Below are 22940 nucleotides of genomic sequence, written 5' to 3'. Positions count from 1 at the left end.
AGGTAATATCAAAAAAATGTGTTCGATGTTTGTACCTGATTGTTAATGTATAAGTAGTTATTTTGAAATATTATGTTAATGTATAAGTAGTTATTTTGAAATATTATGAGCTGTTACTTATGTAGATATATTTGAATTTAATATATTTTTATGAAATGCTCAAACATTTTACATTCTTAATTAATTGTTGGTCCTTAATCAAATTATTTTAAAGGAGTCTATTATTAGTAAAGTCCAATTTTTGATCTATATGTTGCTTGCATGTGGTATAAACGTCTTAGGGCCGATTTCACCAACGTCGCATAAATCTTATTCCCAGAATAAGTCGTTAGTTACTCGCGAGTAAGCCTATTTTACATTGCACCAAAATTTATCCTAGCGACAAAATCTCTATACTGAAGTAAAGTCGTAAACCGCCGATTTCGGCCGAATAAGCGGCTATTCTTAGATTAGTAGTGTCATTTTTCTGTCACTGTATTGTATGTTGTACAACTTGTACTTATTACTTATACCATTGATTAAAACCTTAATAATGGCACGTCGTCTAAACACAGAAAATCGGTTTTGTTTAATAGTACTTTATATAATTATGTATATAAAACAATAATAAAGATTTGTTTACACCAAATAAAAATACGACATAACCAAAACCAAAATGCTCGGGATCACTGTCAACTAAATTGTCAAGATAACTTATTATCCGAACAAATGTAAGAATATGCAGCGCTATTGTGCAAGTATACGTCAAACTGACTATTTTATTTGGATGCATTACGTATTTGTTCAATTCATTCGTTCAACGTCACAGAGTAACTATGTGAAAATAAGATATCCTTAGACTAACGTGGTGAAACGAAATTGAAGTTAACCATGGAATAAATTGACAGAGTAACGTTATACCGGGATAGCTACTCTAGTATAAATTAAGTGTTGGTGAAATCGGCTCATATTTGTCAAAGTATTACGCCTCCGAAAATATTTATACTTTTATTGTGTTACCGCTTCTTGTATGGTCCCTGGGCGTTTATGTTTTGGATACAATATTATATTTTATTTATTATTTGTTATACGGTGGTACTAATACATTTTTATTTGTTATCCCCTGATCGATCCCTACCTAACACGGGTTCACATAACAACCAATTCATATTTTGGCTGGCGGCGGCCGGTGTCTTGTATGGAAAAAGTAAGTGGTGGGGATGTGAGTTATATAAGCATGGATTATTTGGCTTTACCCATACATTTTTATGTTCTCTTACTTTCTTACACCCCAAATACGTTTCGTTTGTCTTTTTTATGTTAAATTAGTTTTAAGTTTTTATGCACTAATTTATTATAATTGTACGCAAAAAGCTTGGACTATCCATTGGAGCGGTCTCAGTCCGTATCTTTCGTTTCTTTGTCTAATGTTGTTTGTTTGCCCCCGTCGCGACGCCTAACGCTTTGGCCACAGAAGATCATTGAGGCGTGCAACTCGATCAAGGTTAGTTGCTGTGTGCGCGGCCCTAGTGCGATAACGTTCATTGGTTGCGAAGGTGACGGTATAACGCAAATAATAGTGACAATTCGTTCATTGATACGGCCTTATCGATACGTCAATTGATGCAGCCGGTTTATTTTTGTTAAACGATGTCACGTTCTGTTGATTTGTTTACGTTTCAATCGAGCGATTCAATGCTTTTGTAATGTAAAGTGTCACAAATATTGTTATCGGTAACTGTTAAAAAACTTCATTTATAAACAACATAACTATGAAATAATGTTTTGTTAACTTCAAAACGGCACCAAAAGTTGTATAAAAGACAAAAGGGACGTTTTGTTTAGATAACTAGACCGAAACGGGCAGCATGAGGTCCGTTGAACTAACGATGATCTTGCAAAAACCTAACAAAACACAAGTGCAACGATTTTATTTATCTACTGCCTGCCTTGGAGTTACGAATGTTACGTTATAACACCGAAAAAGTGTTTTGTATTAGGTTTTTTATAGATATTAAAAATGACAAAAAACGAAAAAAATGCATATGACATCACACAATACTATACGACACGTATCGATACGAAAATACGCTATCGTGTCATATCATACATATTTTTTTGTGCAAAAACTTCTTACAAACTGCTTACAATATTTACTAGCCAACTGAATAATGGCGATTTTATAGAAACAAAATGGTTTAGTAATTATTGCAAACGTACAAATGTACTCGTATCATACTATTTTCACTATGGAGTGACCAATGATCGTTATAGGCAGGGTTCGTCTTGGCGTGGGTTGCATCGCTTGGTTTTTTATAATCTACTACAAAAGCTGCTAGGATTTCAGAGCACGTTTATACTTCACTCTCGTCATTGTACATTTTTCTTCATTTAACTTCAATGATAACATAATGTTACTTTAATGTTACATTTCATCCTCTGTAACATAACGTCACATTTTAATTATTTGTAACGTAACGTCACGTTTTATGTAATTGTATTGTTGACACACATAATATTGTTGTTGAATTAAATTAAATGGCTGAGGTGTATGGACATAATGTGTTTAATGTTACAAATAATAATAACACATATAAGCCACTGTACTTATTCTAATTTGGAATCGTTTGAAGTGTGTCACTGTTTTGTGTGAGTTTGCACGTGTGACTTATATATAAGTCGATGGTAATATTGACATGATATATTGCAGAATAACATGTCGATGGATGGAAAGGAGGATTATTCAGATCTACCACCGAACCAGAAGAAAAAGAAACTTCAAGCGAAGGTGCATGAATTGAATAAACAGGTAAGATTAACTACTATAAATATTATTTTCAAATCCCGACCAGATAATTTCAGGTTTCAATCCAAGCATACCTGTATATGCTTTTTCAAATGGGTCTTCAAGGCAAGGCAAAGATGATGAAAGAAGTTACGAGACTGATTTTGATAAGACCTAAAACTTGCGATTTAAAAAAAATGTTATACCCTGACCGGGAATCGAACGTGTTTAATTTGAAAAAAAAAAACACTATATTCTTATATCGACAACAGGAGAATTCTTGAGTAATGTAATATTTAGACATCTATAAAAATGTTTTCTTCAAGCATATTTTTTCGTCTATTTAGTTTTAGACTCTATTTATTACCAGGTCAATGTCAAATATAAATGTGGTAAGCTGTTATAAGAACAATAATGTTTTGTTGCAGGTTGCACAAGAACAAGCTGCCATGGAAGGCCTAATGAAGATGAAAGGTGTATATGAAACAAATCCCACCCTAGGAGATCCAATGACTGTTGAAGGTTTGATTTTTAAAATATGTTATTAACTTAAAGAATAAGTTATTTTGGTAAAAAATAATTTAGAACTGTACTTTTATTTATTTTATAATTCATAAATTTGTTTTATGTTTATATGTGTTTGTAGACTTTAAATTATCTACTTTCTATACTGTCAAGTCTGATGTCAAGAAGTATAGAAGCATGGCCCATAACTCACATATTATACACTTGATTGAATATTTAGACATACTCGAAACACACATGTGTATAGTGATGTTTGTGAAGATGTGATTGTGTGAAAGGGTAGCGGACGGCTATACGACGAGTGTGTAAGTTGAGTGTGCGCATTTTGACAAGTAAATGACGAGGGTGTGTATATGTATGTGAGGCGCTACCCGCAATGAACGAATGCTGTGGTAAGTTGAAGAAACTGTTCGTATATCTGCCAATTATGTGTGTATCTATATACTTGTGTGTGTTTGGTGCAGGTCAGTGGAACGAGCGTGGCGACAAGGTATTCCTATATCTACATAGGCACTGTGAGAAAGAAAGTGACCGAACACAAAATTTCGGCGATTTGATTTATCTCTGCCTTCCCTCCGGGAGAGCAGTGACCGTTTCAGTGTTTCACAAAATGGATATTTTTGCATTTGGACACTTTCATTATCATCATGCGATGATTTATACGTGTATTATGTTTGTATGTGTGTCTGTGTGTGTACAAGTGTGTGTGTGTGTGCGCAGGTCAGCTGAACGAGTGCTGCGACAAGCTGAAGAAGCTGCGCACGGCGCTGCGCAAGTACGAGGAGCTGCTCGGCGAGGCGTCGCAGCACGCCGCCGCGCCGCCGCACCCCGCCGCGCGCACCAACGGCGCGCCGCCGCCGCACGCCGCCAGGTGACCGCACACGCCTACAACACGATAATAACACACTTGTCGTAATATCAAGGGGGTTTGCGATCGCACGAACGAACGTAAACCCCCGTAAGAAAGAAAGAAAAACAAGTTGATTTTTTCAAAGTTATGTACGTATTAGAAATTAATTATGACTTGCTGTGACACGAGAATTTTATATATATAAAAAAATCTCAAAGGTATTTGAAGTTTACCAATACGCACTTTGCCAGCGCGGTGGACTATGTCCTAATCCTTCTCATTCTGAGAGGAGACCCGTACCCAGCGAAGCGACAGTAATGGGTTGATGATGATGATGATGATGATGATGATGAACGTTGGTGGAGACAGATGCACCCTCGCTTATAGCACACAATATGTAATATTATCACCCACCTGTGTTGGTGGAGGAAATCAACAACTGTATTGGTGCGCCTATACAAAAAAAAATATTGATAATAAAATTCCTGCAAAAGATGGCAAGTGCGTGTGCGTCAGACGCGGACGATAATCTAGAGTACTTTAGAGACTTCCTGAAATTTATTCTTTATTTGGAACAATAATCCTGTGAAATTCCTAATCGGCCTAGTCTTTTTGAATAAATAGAACAAACAAAAAATATAATTGATTTTTTCTTATACTATCGCATTTCTTTAAACATTTACATTCATTATTTTTACATTACATTAACCGATTCCGTGCGGATGGCACCACAGTTGTGCCATGAATTTCTTTTGTGTTTGGCGGGTGGCACCCGAGAGGTGCCAAAATTTGAAGCCATAAAACTCGGATAAATTGACGTTTATCAAAGTTGTTCTTAAAACAAAAGTGTCTTTATTTATCACGTAGATCCTTCCTAAAATGTCGGTTTCAGCAGATCAAGTGATTTCACGTACTTCAGGGATTGTAAACCTTTCAAAAAATATATTCTATTATTTTGCAAATTACTGTGATTGTATTAATATAATAGTATCTACTTTTCGTTAATAGTAAGCCAATAAAAACTGGGTGAAAATATTCGTACTTTGGTGTTTATCTTTGTCTGAATAAATAGCGCAATCAATTTCGATATTCTATTAGAAACCTATAGTAACACTAAAACAATCAATTCATCAAAAACTTACAAAAATGTTTACAACACGTGATAGAAATAAAACACTTACCTTCCATTTCCGTTATTATACGTAGAAAGTAGCTTTTGTAAACACTAATCGATAAATTAATCCATTCACTTTCGCTTTTGGGTGGCTACTAAACTTACGTGGAAAAAGCAAAAAAACAAACGATAAGTTACAATTCATGGCGTTTGGTACCACAGTGGTGCCACGAACTATTTGTTGGCCGCCAGGCGTTAAAGTTTGTCCAAAAGGCCGCCGCATTTAATCGGTTAAATAAATACATCCATCCATAGTTAAGTGTAGTATTAAAATTTTAACGAAAAATATGTGTATAAATAAAGTTTGCCACAATTCAATTACTAACTAATTAAATTTAAGTTTAGATCTAAAGATTATACTGAACTTTACTTTCATCAAAATTCATGTAGGTATATCATTTTCTTACCCACATAAATAAGAACATTCGCTCCAACCCAACAGCATCGGCTCGAACAGCGAGTCGCTATCCCGCTCGGCGTCCGAGTCGTCAGTCAGCACGGGCACGGGCGCGGGCGCGGGCGGCGGCTCCGTGTGCGGCGCGGGCGGCCGCGCGGCCGGCGGCTCGCCCGAGTCCGGCCTCGGCGGCGAGCTGGCCGCCGCGCACGCGGACCACGCGAACGGCGACCACGACCACGACCACGACCCGGACCACGATCACGACCACGAGTCGGACTTCGATTATTATTACGAGCCGGATTTGCAGCCGCTCGGACACTGTAAGGCGTTGTATGCGTTTGAAGGTGAGTTTGTTTTTGTAGCTATCAAGACTTTGGAAGCAACAAATTATTTCAAATTTAGAAAACATAGCAGCTGGGGTTTGGATTATGAGGATTTAAACCCTTTCCGAAATGTAAAGCAACCTACTGTTACTATTAACGCGGCAGAGCGGGGCTTTTGGGTATTTAAACATCCCCAAATCGCAAAACTCCTGAACCAGAATCCAGATTCTCTTTGAAAGAAAACCCTCGCTAAGACCTGGTGGAAATATACATTTTATTAAATCATGAATATACATATGAAATATGCTAAAAATGTTAATAAATATTACAAAACTTACGATATCGCCTGGTACAGTTAGGTTTTTTAATAGATCTTATGTTCAATTAATTTTATTGATGATTAATAATTGATCGTTGTACGTATGTTGTAGCGAACGGCACCGGGTCGACGATGCGCATGGAGTGCGGCGAGCGGCTGCTGGTGCTGGAGACGGACGCGGGCGACGGCTGGACGCGCGTGCGGCGCCAGGCCACGCGCGAGGAGGGCTTCGTGCCCACCACTTACATCGCCACCACGCTGTACGCGGACGTCGGACACCCGCACTAGCCGGTACGGAGCCTCACGCACACACACACACGCGCGCGCATGCACACACACGCACGCGCATGCACACAAACGCCCACGCATACATACACATAGACATATACGCATAACCATGCACGCGCGCACACACACACGCGCACAAACATGCGTACGTCTGCCGAGCTGCTGCTGGTGCCATAAGCGGACGCGGGCGACGGCCGCATTGGCCTATATGAGGTCTCGTACATAATTCTCACGTAGCGTGCTATGTGCGGCGATTTGCTGCTATACACGGGCGCGCATGACGACCATCCGCCCTAGACGGTAACGGTCGCTTTACTCGTTCGACGTAAATAACGTTTGGAAAACGGCGCTGCTTAACACATATACGTATGTAACATGCGTCCAAAGTTCGAGCGTGCCAACACGACGTGAGAAAGTACGCGCTGAAGTTTTCAATTGGTAAACAGATTTTAAGCCAATATGAAGTTATAATACACTTGAAATATAGTTTATGTATTCCATATAGATAAATCATAAATATTTTTATGTACTCTGATATTATCATTTATGTAAAAAATGTGTGACATACCTAATTTTCATTAGTGAAATGATTATATAATGATTCAGTTTGACATTGTTTGATTTGGAAAAAGGATATCCTTTATCGATATCAAATAATGTTAAACTGTGTCAATATAGACGTATTTGTAACAGTTAATATAATAATTAGAATGTTAACATTGTTATGTTTGTGTGCAGAAGTGCGGCGGCGGGCGTGCGGAGGCGGCGCCCGGGGTCGTGCAATCGCTGTCGTGTCGCTGTCCGCATTCAATGTTCTTTGTGGCCTATATATTATATCCTAAAGTATTTTTGCTATAATTTATCATATGAGAAGTTAGCATTATTTTTTTATAATATATCTATATACTCATATCTATATACTGAATGACTTGGCCCGGGCCGGCTATGGACGATATGAAATCATAATAACATTCCATGATCTTATTTATTGTGTAGATTGTCAGTTATGTGACGTACATATTTTCATGTATTGTTGCGTATTGTAATTTTAAATAGTCGTAAATTTAATTGTAATATTTTGTAACACGTCTAGATCTTCGTTGTGCCACAGCCTTTTATGTGTTAAGTTTTTTCGTACTTATGATAGTGGTTATATGTACTTTGCTTTTACGTGATTCCGCCATTGAGTTATCGAAATTATAGCAAAAATAGGTTAATTATGAAATTAATTATGAAGTGTAATATATGTAAACATAAACGATATGTCAGATTAAATAATTAACGGATTAAAAAACTGAAGATATTAACGAATAACGAGTTATGGAATAGTGTATCCGATCACACGTGTATTATAGATTGCTTACGTTAAATGAATCTTACGTAGTTATAATTGCTAGCTAAATGTCGTAATTAGCCAATGCTATTTTTCTGAATATTTGCTGTATGCAAGAAACTTTAATGTATTTATATATAGTGAGATGAAGAATGGATGGAAGTGCATTTGGTTTTTATATAAAAATAATAAAACTATATGATGACATAATGATTACGTGTTTATTTTATTATCCGTATTTCCTGTACCTTGCACCAGGACCTTTATTTAATAAGCACAACGAAAAAGGCGGTAGGACCCTTTGCTATTTGGTTCGGATGCAATACCGCCACTCCTGCCATATATGTCTAAATACAACAGTGTTTAGAGCTGCTATGTTCTGGTTTAAAGGATGTGGTGAGGAAGACACTTATATGAGGTGTTTAGCACTTAAATCTTGATGGAGTTGATTATAGATGTGAGCATTTACCATTACCAACAGATGGACTGAATGCTCGTTATTGCTATTTCTGCTATTCATACAATCTCTATAATATATAAAATATACCAGCAATTTCGTGACTAAAATAAACACATAATTGACAGTAATCATTGTTAAATACAAAGATTAGCAATTGTAATGTGTTCTTGTACTTTGAACTTAGTCATTATCCTGTGCGTGGAGAGGCAGCCTTGGGAGGCCGTTAGCCCACTTTCGAAGTCCGTGACATGTGGCTTGCACAAGCATCGTCACATTGCCGGCAATACCACAGTGAATGTTCTTATTAATAATGGCTAATGAGTATTGCAGAAAGTCGATTATGCCCCAGTGCTTATCCTAAATTACTCACTGTCGATTATTTTGTAAGAATCAAGGAGCAAGTGAGCATGCAATCCACCTGATGGTAATTTTTCACTACTGCCGATGGCTATGTGGAATCCACTCACTATGGTATACCATACCATAATCACTATGACCATAAGCGCTATGGTCGCCTGCTATGTTAAGTTAGCCGGCATCCATACCGTTGCCAACGGACATCTGTCATCATCATCAACCCATTACTGTCCCACTGCTGGGCACGTCTCAGAATGAGAAGGCTTAGGCCATAGTCCACCGCGCTGGCCAAGTGCGTATTGATAGACTTCAGATACCTTTGATATTTTTTTTTTATAAATCTCTCAGGTATGCAGTTTTCCTCACGATGTTTTCCTTCACCGTTTAGCAAGTGATAGTTCATTTCTAATACGCACATAACATTGAAAAATCAGAGGTGCGTGCCTGGGATTTGAACCTCGGACCCCTCGATCGAGAAGCCGGGTTTCTTAACCACTAGGCTATCACTGCTGATATCGGACATCTATACTGTAATAAAATCGAAATATTTCCTATGGTCCAATATAAATGTGTTGCAACGCCTATCAACTGGAATGCATTGTATATCTCCCCATAGATTCTATTTTTGCTACGTTTTTCCAGCACGTCCGTCAAAGTAGAACACAGTTGATAATGAAGAAGCGATGGTGTCTCCAGTGTTGTACGAAGGACCTTGGGTAATCTACCACGTATATTCATTTTTACGTAAAAATAAATATTTTCGATAAAATAACTGTTCGAAACACCTTGGAAAATTTTAGTATTCAATAGGCCCCCCCACATGTTCCCTTCATTGATTTTTTGATATTCGCGCATACGAGTAGTTATCATCTTCATCTGGATTAAGTTCCAATTACTCGTAATTACCCGTCCGAAATCATTTTTGTGTTTTTGCGGTACATGTATTTTTACGGACAAATGTATTGTCTCGACAGATACCATTTATTATGGAGTAATTAATTAAGGGTCCCGGTTACCTGACAGGTATGATTTGCAACCCCGAAATGATGACAAATCATCATCTGTACACTGATGAATGTTTCGCTGAACCTGTCTGCTTTGTTTAGTCCGCGTAAAACTGCTAGTCCGCTCTGAATATAAAAATGAATCGCGTTGCTAGAGCAAATTGTATGACTACACCTGCAGACAAGTTCAGAGCGAACTAGCAGTTAGGCGAGGACTATACCACATTGATCTCCCAAAACCTAAACAAAAATATAGACATTTAAGGACATTAAGAAAGAATTAGGCACCTGATTATTAGGTAACTAAATTGCTAATAGTTCCATCTTCATAATTTTCAAAGAAGGAATATACATAGATTCTTATAAAGAAATATCTATATATTTAAATATCAAAGCCTGTAAGGATCCATTAGTTCACATAACTATTTGAGGTAAAAAGAAGTAAGCTTCGCCTCGGTTCGAGATTGCGTTTAAACATTGGCTTTTCATTATGTTATTATAAGAATATAGAGCAAATAAAAGCGATGTTTTGATACCGAAGTTAGCATGCCGACGTGCTCATGTTGCGCAGCGCGCAGCTCGCTGCTCCATTGGCCAAGTGCACCGCCTTCCGCGTCATGCCACGCAATGGTTGCATAATCAATCGCTTCAACGACTCTCCACCGCATTTAGTCATCCATTGCTGCTTTAGTTACAGATAATATGATCCTAACTTAAAGCTGAAGAGCAATGAATAGGATTTACTTAGCAATATTAATATGTAGGCCATACGGTGCGTCGTGGTAGCAGACCCACGAACTCCTAAGATAAAACAGGTTTTGCGGGAACCGTACGCTATCCCGAGGTCGGTTCTTGCGCAAATTTATAAATGGTTTTCCTGCTCCGGTTCGGACTGTGAGGCTTATTGCATAATGTATGCAATCCTACGACAGGTTTTTAACGTAAATGAGTATTTAATAATGAAAGCGTGAATTTTCGTAATACTATAGGCATTACTCAAAATTAATAATCATAATTTTAAGTATCTACTAATTATTCCAATTCAAGCATGAAAGAGATTTTAGCTAACAAAAGCAACTGTACTTCAACAGCATTAAAATGCAAAACGATTAAATTTATTTATAAATTAATGTCTGCTTATTAATTAAGGTTCACTTTCTTAATAAGTACCTACTTAGCATTACATTTTTATGCCCGAGAACCGTATGAAGTTACTCAAAGCACGCAATTTGTTGCAGAAAGCGCATAAACTGATTGAATAATATCAGTCATGTAATCGTAAATATAAGGTAACGCAAATTACATACATAACGATGATAATCCTGAGAGCTCTAACGAACAATACCAAAGGCGGAGTGGAAGTTATTAAGTCATCTTGGGACTGTAACGCAAATAACGCAATTATCTTTGTTTCGTGTAGGAAAGTTGCGGTTAGCGCAAATTATTAGGGGAAACTATCGTAAAATCGATTATCTTGAGGAAAGATTTGGTACTTTAAGTAGGTATTATGATAATACCAAAGTAGGTGTATAGATAGTTGTAGATAGAGTAATAACAAATGTTCCATAGCTCCAAGAGAGTAATTATAGTAATATAATATGCTTAAGCACTTAGGAATACAGGTCTGTGTTGAAAAGAAAATGTTGTTTTATTTAGTATGTAATTAGATATACCTACTTAAAAAAAATTAGAGAACGGGTATCTCAGAAAATTAGTCTTTTATAATCAGATAGATACCTACTCGTATGTATGTTACCGCATTGTCATTTTAAAATACCGTCAATTTAGAAACTCATATTGCGGTAACAATAGAAACCATGTTTAAGATTTTGGCTCTCTGCCTATCTATACAATTGTACGGGTTTGCAGCCAACACAGATCAAATTGTACAAGGATTAAGAATTACGTAGGATGGCTACGATACAGTAGCCCATTGACTGCAGCATTTCACGGGACTTCATCGATCATGCGGACAACGTTGCACAAGTTACCATATTGGCTGTCGTAAGTTGAAGACAAGTTTTATGCCTTCTCAATTTGTAGTGTTGATCCGTAAAAGTCGGCGCCGGAGAAGACGGCGGCGCGGCGGGCCAACGATCCTTGTTGAATAGTTTTTTTTGATAATTTTAAAACTGCATCAACCAAATGTATATGTATATAATTCTTATGTTGCATATACTTTAAAGAAGAGTAAATAATTTCTTCATTTGTGGTCAGAACGACAAGTACATAGTATGAAACAAAAATGTAGGTACCTACTTACATAAATTCTTAACTTCCATGGATTATAATACGTTTTGAAAAAACATACAAGCATGCAGTCCACCTGAAATAACGATCCAACCTCAGAAAAGGCTAGATTCCTGCCTGACGTGAGTCACATAAACATTGCAACCTCTGAGGACTAAGGTGGAACGCTTTATAAATATGTTTTCCTTACTGCAACATCCAAAGCGAAATACTCAGCGTGTGGGGTCCTTGGTTGACCGCTACACTCTTTTATTTAGTGTTGATTTAAACGCGTGGATGTATTTAAAGATTTAATGTCCTTGATATTACTTGATGTTGCTAATCCTACGCACGCGCGATCGCCTTGGTCCTAACGAACGTACTAACTTTTTGGTGACAAATAAATAACCACGCGGCTCACGTAAATTGCTGGCGCAGCAGAATGTACGACTTGCCTCGTACACAGCGCTTAGCACTGCCGTTATTAGGCAGAAATAGGTATTGTATACCTACCTATTAAATATTAGGTAGGTACAACAATTAATTATGATACTTATTTTAAAAATTACTTTATTACTTACTTAATAAATTCTCATTTTGTTTTAAATTATACGTTAGTGGTTACATAGCCATACATCATACGAAGCTTGCCAATTTATTTCACAAGATGTATCTACAAATGGGGCACACGTAATCGTGCACGGGATGAAATTGAATTTTAGTATGAATTCATGTCTTGTTGCTATTATATAATTTTAAAATGTATAAAGACTATAAGCTTATCCTATATAGCCTACTGAGTAAAGAAACTCTGCCTCTCATTTGAGGGGCCTGAGATGCAAATCCCAGGCACGCATTCTTATTTTTACGTATTAGGAGAAAAACGAAAACATCATGAGAAAACCCTCCTAAACATTCCTAAGATTATTTCGGGCCAACTTCAATATAACATGATGGACGTGCGGTGGACAAGCGGCTAAAGTAAATGTATGAACCGCTACTTTGTTCTACTATTTCTACCTAATAACAGCAGTGTTAGACGCTGCTGTGTTCCGGTTTGAAGGGTGTGGTAAGGTAGACAGACTTTTCCGAGGCTTTCCAGCTTAGTCCTCAGGGGTAGCGGCGCATCTGTGGCCGACCTCAGGTAGGAATATGTAATCCTATCTGGGGTTGATTACAAATGTCCATGGGCGGCAGTAGCCACTTATCATCAGGTGGACTGCATGCTCGTCTGCTACTCTTATATTATATATAAAAAAAAAAAAAAAATCTTCGGCGCCATCATCTCGTTCTCCGTGACGGTCCTGTGACGGCGGCGGTGGACAAACACTCCAAGAGATCGAAAAAAAAATTGTCACTGGTGTGTAACTACCAATTACCAATTCGCAACTGACCAGCGCGATGGACTATGGCCTAAACCTCAATCTAAGAGGAGACTCGTGACTAGCAGTGAGAAGATAATCGTTGACAACGACAATAAAGATTTATACATTTTCATATACGCGTATGTACTGTGCATAACTACGACATTAATTAACAATTAATGGTTACTTCTCACAGGCAATTAAGTAGTAGGTACTTATATACGCTTGCACACGCATCGCTAATCTTGTATCCATTATGTAATAGGTACCAAATAAAATATACATAAATACCCTACTACCTACCTAATATACCTACACCCAAGATTTTTCGTAATTATTTTACAAATACATGATAACGTTTAATATAATATTCAATGTTAATCTTAAACCTATTATTTTTAACGAACACATTTGCTTAAGGACTGGTAACTTAGAAGGTTGTGTAAGTACCTACTCTCAATGCGGCTTAAAATGTTGGTTAAATTATGCATAGTCATAATATTCTGAACCAAAAATACCTACCCAAAGTAAATGTGGTTAATAATAATGTAGTTAATAATTTGAAGTAGTCCATGCCGTTTTAATGAAGCTTGACTATATTCATATCTGGTTCAGACTCATTTGCTATTTTAACTTATGACTGACTATTCCTACTTTTGTTATATGCTGGACGTCGCGTCATATTTTATTCTGCCAACGTAGAAATAGAATAATGATAGCGAAACGGAAAAGTTCCAGATTTAAAGCTCTACGCAGTACTTCATATACGGGGACGGAAAACAAATGGATACCTACTTAAATAATATCTTAGTCACAAGTGGTTTGATGGATTGGAAAGGTACTCTCAAGACTAATCACCGAAGTATAAAATCATGTACCTAATAACAGCAGTGTTAGGCGCTACTGTGTTCCGTTTTGAAGGGTGTGGTAAGGGAGACATACTTTTTCGAGGCGTTCCAGCTTAGTCCTCAGGGGTAGCGGCGCATCTGTGGCCGACCTCAGGTAGGAATATCTAATCCTATCTGGGGTTGATTACAGATGTCCACGGCAGTAGCCACTTACCATCAGGTGGACTGCATGCTCGTTTGCTACTCCTATATTATAAAAACAACTTCGGGGTGTACTCATGCTATACAATTCAAAGCAAATCTAAATGTAAGGTAACGGTAAGTACATTACATCCCGTATCACGTCCAATTTACCATATAAGTTTCTGGTTAAAATGTATAAAATAAATACTTCAGTAGCATTACCATGAGTTGGCATAGAAACGCCACTATAGAAATGGTAAATAGAAAACTATTGTCATTTTGCTAGTGAATAACATAACTACTATCGTTACGGTATTTCTTGACAACGTCTGTCAAATTAATGACTCATGGGACCGAATTTGTATGGCAATAGATCATAATGACATTCGCTAGCGATTTGATTTCGATAGGTTTTTTACGTATCGAGTTACGTCACTACGGATTTTAGTTCTACGAGTAACCACCAGAGGCGCTGTACAATTTTTCATACATTTATTTTACGCAGTCGCTAGCGAGTAATACTTTTGTAAACTCATGGTAGTCCTACTGCTTACAAAAAGTGATCATTATCGTTAAGTAGCATTACACAATATGTCGAACTTTTAAACGTTAAGTGAACGTATGTACATTATGCTCTGTATAATAAAAATATAATTTTGGCTATAAAGAAATCGCGTTATTTCACATAATAAGGTCAATATCAAAATTTATCGTGAATTTTAAAATATAAAAAAAATTAAAGAAAGTTTATGTAAGTTCAGTCCTCATACGAATCGACTATAATAAGTTAGCAAATACTAGCTTATACGTATTACCTACACTACATAGGTATACATAAAAAAGATTAAAAAGTCAAATATATTTTTTTCTTAAAGATTGTCGATATTCTACCCACGTAAACACCAAGATTGGAAGTTTTATCTTTGGGTGTCATAAAAAGCTTATGGTCAATGTCGTTCAAGGTCGGCAAGGTAATAGTAAATAATAAATAAACGCTTTCTACACTCACACTCCCACACTATTCCCTGCATTGTGGGTGCTATGGATACACACAAAGACGAATACACAAATAACCAGACCCAGAATATTACATCAGAATATTAGGTACATGGAATTAAAGGTTTGAATCTTTGAATACTAAAATATTTTTTGTAATAATAATACGTCACAAAACTTTAGGTACCTAGGCGTTGTCCCTGTAGTTCCGGGACAAGAATAGGGCTACGGTATCCCCTGTCTGTCGTAGGAGGCGACTAAAAGGGGGCTTCCAGGGTTGCGGACGGCAAGAGTGGGAGCTCGAACCGTCCAGCAAGCGACCCCGGGAAGGACGGCGGTATGTGTGGTCGCATACCGTCGTAAACATACATGGTGTGGGAGGAGCGAAAACTGCTCCCCCAGGGTAGAGCCCGTTGGGCATCGCGCTTGGAGGGCTCCGGTTGTGTTCCGTTGGAGATCCCGGAGTTCTCTAACAAGCGTTGAGGACGGCCACCGGGGGGGTTTTAGTGCGGCAAAATCCCACATAACCCGGCGTCGCTCCCACGTCGTCGGGTACCTTTTGAAGTTTTCCCCCTCGAGAAAAAAAAAAGAAAGAAAAAAAAGGCACCTAGGCGTAGCTTACCCTTTATATATACAACTTAGGATGACTATAACTTGACTGAAGATGACAATCTATATTCATAAGCAAAGTTATTGTGTAACTTACGTATGTATTGCCGAATTTAGGTTCCTATCTCGAATAGTCGTAAAAGCATATTTTATTAAATCATTCCCTCATATCCCTTCAATTTACTACTAAGGGTGACATACCCTTGAGTTACCTATACATCAAAAATGTAATCTGAAGTATATTTAAGTGTATTTGATTTGCTTATAACTTAAGAATTTATGTAAATAAATGATATGGTGCATGTAGTTTCAAAATATTTTTTCTGTATTTTGACGAAGCACGCTCGTCGAAGTACGGACTAATCTTGGGAAAAGGGTCCTCAGAAGTACGTAACCTTTACTTACACGTAGTGGTACCCTTATTTACCCTTCATGGTTCGACATTTGGGTTGAGATGTGTGGTAAGGGCGGGACATTTAAATGAGGAATTCCAGTTTAGTTCACAGGGGCAACAAAGCATCTGATCTCAAGTGAGATTTCAGTCATAACTGGGGTTGATTACGGATGTCCAATGGCGGCAGTACAGATACAGTACGTAGGCAATTAGGCATACAGTACGTAGCAGCGGCACCCTTCATCTCCTACATTACCTAAAAAAATACATAGGTAGATATTTTGACATTTATTTGAATAATTATCTTACCACTTTATTATGATCACATTTAATTTAGGACACCATAATATTTAGATTTAACTTAATGTGGCATAATATAATATTCAAAGTAAGCTGATAATCCATTCGTGAGGTCCAAACAGGCTTCCTTGCGCAGGGCTCGTTTGAACTAAACGATAACTGATCATGAAATATTTAATGAAGTTCCCTGTCGTCATGGCCGTTAAATTCATTAATTATTCAAGCGTTGGGCGGCCAGTGTTGAATGTCGGTCCCTGGGCAATCATTCTAATGCCCAAGCCCTTTGCTTCTCGAATATAACCAGTTTGTTTTTGTATTAATGCTCTTGGCCATAATTGTATAGTGAATAATAGCTTCAAATGTATTTTGATAAGATATTTAAAGTTCGTGTATGTTACTTATGAGACTATTTATTTTAAGATCATATTAGATAAATCGTAGGTATGTATAAAATTCTCGTGTCACAATGTTAGTTACCGTATTCCTCCGAAAGGGCTTCACCGATTTTCACCAAATTATATATGCATATTCAGTAGCCCTGAGAATCGGCTACTATTTATTTTTCATACCCCTAAGTGGTAAGGGTTGTTCACCCTTAACATTTTTATATTGCAACACAACGTTTGCCGGTCAGCTAGTCAACGTATAAAATCAATCTTTTTTATGTTTCTGATGGTACTGGCCAAACCTAACCAGGTGAGGAGTTCTGAAACGTACTCTGTTATATCTTAGATTTTGTAATTAATTAATACAATCTATATTGAGAAAAACACGTTTTATATTTCAAACCATTTTATTATATTCAAATCATAACTGACGTCTGACACTTGCCAAAGAGTTGCTGCCAGTATCTCATATATACAACACTCTCCCTCGCTTAAAAAAAAAAAAATAACTGAATTTCTATCTTAACTAAAACATTTTCTATGCATATATCTAATAACATCTTATTATCATCTTATTCTTAACTTTAACTACATTTAAGAAGTTGGTTGACATGTCGCTTCCACTTGAGTCCATCTACTTATCATATATCTTAACATTTACTGGATTCGGTCTTCTTAATGGAAAACGACATCTCAACTCCTTTCTTTACATTAATTTTGCTAGACTAAAGCCGGTAGTTTTATGCAGATGCAGTATATCTTTAAAATATCTTAATAAGTTACACAATATATTTTTTTTTTTTTTTAGTTTCTTTTTGAATGATTTGCTAATCTTATGTTTTAAGTCTGATTTAAAGTTAATAGAATTACATTCAAAACCTTTATCAATGATTTCATGTTGTCCTTCTTTATTTTGACAATTAATTAATTAGTTGCTACATGTGATAAATAATCTGCTGGATTATTTTTTGACAAATTAACTAACTTAAATTAATTAAATTAGCCAATATTGTAGTCGCCTTGCTGCCATTTTTGGTATACCATGTTTTGGTCCTAAAATTTTTGTCAATACTTCATTATTAGTTTGTAAGATAAACTTATGCTCAAATAATAATTCATAAAATTTGCTTCCAAACAATAGCATAGGCCTATAAAATTGGATCATTTAATTTGGTATCATTCAATTTTTACTTGCAAACGCAACCAATCGTATAAAATTATTACTGTCTTTTATAGATAATACAGCAGCTACCCCACTGTCTGCTGAATCATAAGTTCAGATAATTATAGAATAGAAATAGTATTTTTTTTTAAAACAATCATAAAGTGGCTTTAAAATAATTGCCATATTTTGCAGAAATTTATTATAATAATTAATTCTTCCTATTTTTTTTTAATTTCCTTTCCTTAAATTTACTTTTAATAATTTTAATACCTACTTTATTTACTTCAAAACCAAAAATATCTAGCTTTTCTTCAAAAAATTTACATTTATTGACTTTTAACTTTAATCCTGAGTCACTGAGTCTTTGAAGTATCTCTTTCATTCTCTCATATGTAATTGTAAAAGTTTTTCCATATATGTATATATTATCTATGTAAACAATAACGTCTAATCCATTTAGTTTTCGTGTAATTAATTTTTCAAAAATACCTGGGTCAGTACTAACACCAAATGGTAAATATAAATATTTGTAGATAACTTCCTCAGTTACTATTGTTACTGATTTCTGAGATTCTTTGTCTAATGAAGCGTTTAAATATGCATCCTGAAAGTCTACTTCAAAAAAAATATTATTTCCTTGCATTTTCGTCAATATGTTATTAATTGTAGGTAATGTATAATGATCAATCTGCAAATACTTATTTATTGAAACTCGAAAATCACCAAACAGTCGGACCGTTCCATTTGATTTTAAGACTGTTATCGCTGGAGTACCCCACTTTGAATACTCAACTGGTTCAATTCTCTTATTTTTTATTAACCTTTCAAATTCTTGTATGACTTTATTTTTTAATGCAAGTGGAACAGACCTTACAGGCATGAAAATAGGCTTTACATAGGGTTTAATAGTAGATAAATGAATTGGCTCTCCTTTGAAATTTCCCATAGCCGGCTTAAATAAAATAGCATTTTCACTTTTAATATTCTTAATTACATTATCTTTAGAAATTATTTCACAAATCTGTTGTTCGAATCTTGGGGGCCATAATTGCAATAAAAAGAGCCAATCTTTACCTAATATTTTAGGCAACCCATCTTTGACAATAAACAACCTTTGATTATTGCCATTTACAGTACCATAACTGATGTTTAAATTTTCAATCACTCCTAAAGGTATTGAAGTTGACTGATCAAAATTAGTAAATACTACGTTGCGTTGTTTAATTTCTAAATCTGGGAAAAAAATTTGCTTGTCAGTTAAAGTAATAGTACTCACATCTGCTCCAGTATCCACCTCAAACTCTATAATCTTATCATTTACTCTAACCTGCAATGTTGTAGATGGAATTTTGTTTTTGTCACTAAAATAAAACATGTCAAATATTTCTGTTTCAGCTTCCATATTTTTCTTTTCTTCAATGTCTTCTTCCATTTTAGTCTCCACCATTTTAACATTTTTCATTCTATAAGCCTTATTTTTATTGCAAACTTTATATATATGTCCTTTACCACCACATTCGCTACAGAATTTTTCTTTAAGTGAACATTGTGATTTTGAATGTCCATTTTTTCCACAGCAAAAACATGATATATTCTGTTGATTTATTGATTTATTAAATTGAAACCCACCGATTGTATTCTTATTAAACTTCTTTCTCTGTAACTGAAACATCTGTGCTTGTTTCTGTTCTTTTTCATGGTTGAATGCTAACTTATAAGCTATCTCGGTTGTTTTTCCAATACTAATTAACATCTCCAATGATTGATGTGCTTGTTTCAATAACTCAAATTTAACCCATTCACAATAAGTACCGTTTAATAACCTTTCCTTAATCTCTTCATTTAAATTCTTGAATTCACAATTTTTAGACAATTTTTTAAGTTCAACAATGTATTCTTCTATGGATTCATTGGATTTTTGGCATCTTTTACGGAATTCTACTTGATGTAAAGCATTATTTGTTTTAGGGTGATAATATTTTTCCAGCTTTCCACATATATTTTCATATGTTTCATTTATAGGTGAATTCGGAACACACAACGTCGTTAATAAGTCATAAACTTCTGTACTTAACTTTGTAATAAGTAATGGAATCTTATTTTTCTTCGGCATTTCATTTATTAGCATAAAACACTCAAATTGTTGTTGATACGCCTTCCAGTTACAACCTTTAAATACATCTAGCCCGGTGACCGCACTCATCTTGCTGCTGGCACTAGGTACGTGTTTTTCCTCGTCGCCAATGTTATATCTTAGATTTTGTAATTAATTAATACAATCTATATTGAGAAAAACACGTTTTATATTTCAAACCATTTTATTATATTCAAATCATAACTGACGTCTGACACTTGCCAAAGAGTTGCTGCCAGTACCTCATATATACAACATACTCTATCATGCTGCCTTAATTTAGATCATTTAAAAGATTGTGGTCAAGGTCTCTGACGAGGTTTGACAATTGTTATCCAGTGATAACAGTGCGCATGAAATTTAGTCATTACCATTCATTCATCCATTATTAAAATAAACTGTCCCTTTTCTACAAATTGGGTAAATGTAAACATAACTATTTTTTTGTCAAAATAGTGTTGCTATTTTCAATTTGGTGCTGACGTAATGTGTTCTAGGTACTTAAAGTGTTGAACTTTAGTGCCAGAATTTTATGTTCATATCGTTAAATTATTTTATAACAGTAACGGTGAATATGTGAAGCTATTCTTCATTTTTCGTAGATGTAGGTAGTACCGTTCGTGGTTCGAGTCTAGACGCAGCACTATGACAACTATTTTTGTTTTATAACAGCAGTGTAATGATGTTCTGTTCTGTTTTGCAGGTTTTGATTAGGGAGAGTGACTTACGAAGCGTTCCAGCTATACCTCAGGAGTATCAATATATCTGTGACCGACCTTGGGTAGGAATCTAGTTTTATTTGGAGTTAATAACAAATATCTATGGGCGCCGGTGGCCACTTATCATCAGATTTTTGAAGGTGGTAGAACCCTTTGTGGTTCGACTCCGGCGGCACCATCACCACTCCTATTTCTACTTAATAACAGCAGTGTTACGCGCTGCTGTGTTCCGTTTTGAAGGGTGTGGGAAGGGAGACAGACTTTTCCGAGGCGTTCCAGCTTAGTCCTCAGGGGTAGCGGCGCATCTGTGGTCGACCTCAGGTAGGAATATCTAATCCTATCTGGGGTTGATTACAGATGTTCATGGGCGGCAGTAGCCACTTACCATCAGGTGGACTGCATGCTCGTCTGCTACCCTAATATTATAAAAAAAAGATGGGTTGATACTAAAACTAGATAAATATATGTATAGTTACGACAGATTTATATAACTTTGGTACATACATATGTATGGGCTGTTTGGCTCTCATAGCTTTTATCTTTCCGGGACAGTTTTCCTTTGATAGTTATCGTCACATATGTGGCTTATTACCGAGCCTTTCCTTTATACAGTGTCATATTATTTATCTGCAGGTCACGTTATGGGAAAGCTTCATTTATGAGCTTTTTACTATACATATTCTAGGCATCTTCGAAACAAATTACGCTTACTATACGAGTATTCTATGTTTATTATCAAAACGTCCTTTAATAATTTACAAAAGGGTAAATGGTTAGAGAGGAAGGAACATGAGTTTTACCGCAAGCAAAGATAAGTATGTATTTCTTAATATTTTCTAAAGAAACCGTAGAACAAGATCTTACTGCGGTTTTTAATATCGAATGTTTTAAAAACAACAGTACCGCAACATAAAATCTTCTTTTTTTTTTGGTTTGCTTTCTTACATTTTTTTGATAAATTAAAATAGAAACCAGGTCTACTACTACTACTACTATGCCCACTTTCGATTATAACTCTAGGTAGAGTGATACCTATCGCAGAGCATGTACCTATAGGTACTTATGTTTTACACTCCGTATCTTATATTATTCTTTTCCATAAGTAATACCAATATTGATTACTTAAGCACCAACAATTTTGAACTACGTGTTATAATTATAATAATTTTAACTTCACACAAAAGTATCAAGATTTATCTCTCAAAGCATCAGTGTCGGCATCACAACGCGCTTTGCTACCCCGTAATGTATGGCTGTAATTTGAGTCGTGGATATTGCGACTCGTCTTCACAAATCCTTATTTGTTTGCACGATTTAATTAATATTTTTGAAACTGGAATATGTTTCTGGCAAATAATGAAAACGGCTTTCCCATGCCTTTTAATGTACTATAAAAGTGTGTAGTAGGTACTATAAAAGGTTTTTTATTACCAAATTCTTGGAAATTAGATTTTGATGTGAAACATCTATAGCCGCACGTAAAACCGATTTCTGGCGTGGCGACGCATGCCTTGGCGTCGCCACGCTATACGATGGTATATATATACAGTCTATATGCAGTAGTGTGTACGGTGTGGCGACGCGTCGCCATGCGCAAGAATTAAGTAGTCACGATTTGAAATTAATTCGTAAATTTTTGTATTTAATGAAAATAAATGTTTATTCAATAAATAGTCATCGTTATCTGGAAAAAAAATCGTAATATTTTATTTTATCATTATGACATATTTAGTTCCTATCACAATATGTTATTTTCTGCATATTACTTTTACAAAATAATGTCGATGTTTCACATCTGCCAGGCGTCCCGTGACGGCTC

At 36.0% G+C, this 22940-nt stretch overlaps 1 protein-coding gene across 5 annotated transcripts in view; it reads left to right on the top strand.

Moving 5' to 3' along the window:
- Positions 1 to 7519, top strand: part of Cip4 (formin-binding protein 1-like Cip4) — a 78682-nt gene extending 71163 nt beyond the window's left edge. Inside the window, exons 9-15 of one of the 5 annotated variants that reach the window (XM_073080156.1) lie at positions 1457 to 1483; positions 2690 to 2788; positions 3193 to 3286; positions 4010 to 4160; positions 5756 to 6054; positions 6465 to 6643; positions 7379 to 7519. In XM_073080156.1, the coding sequence (XP_072936257.1) occupies positions 1457 to 1483; positions 2690 to 2788; positions 3193 to 3286; positions 4010 to 4160; positions 5756 to 6054; positions 6465 to 6640 (846 nt within the window). In that variant the 3' untranslated portion in view covers positions 6641 to 6643; positions 7379 to 7519. Of the gene's footprint in view, positions 1 to 1453; positions 1484 to 2689; positions 2789 to 3192; positions 3287 to 4009; positions 4161 to 5755; positions 6055 to 6464; positions 6644 to 7378 lie in introns of all 5 variants that reach the window. The other 4 variants (XM_073080157.1, XM_073080155.1, XM_073080159.1 and 1 more) reach the window with 4 other exon arrangements.
- The last annotated feature ends 15421 nt before the right edge of the window (positions 7520 to 22940 follow it).

This window comes from Epargyreus clarus, unplaced genomic scaffold (assembly GCF_041222505.1).
Source record: "Epargyreus clarus isolate Ecla_fem2 unplaced genomic scaffold, WU_Ecla_fem_2.2 ptg000014l, whole genome shotgun sequence".
Taxonomy (NCBI): domain Eukaryota; kingdom Metazoa; phylum Arthropoda; class Insecta; order Lepidoptera; family Hesperiidae; genus Epargyreus; species Epargyreus clarus.
The sequence above is the reverse complement of the archived record's forward strand: the minus strand, read 5'-3'. Positions and strand labels throughout refer to the sequence as shown.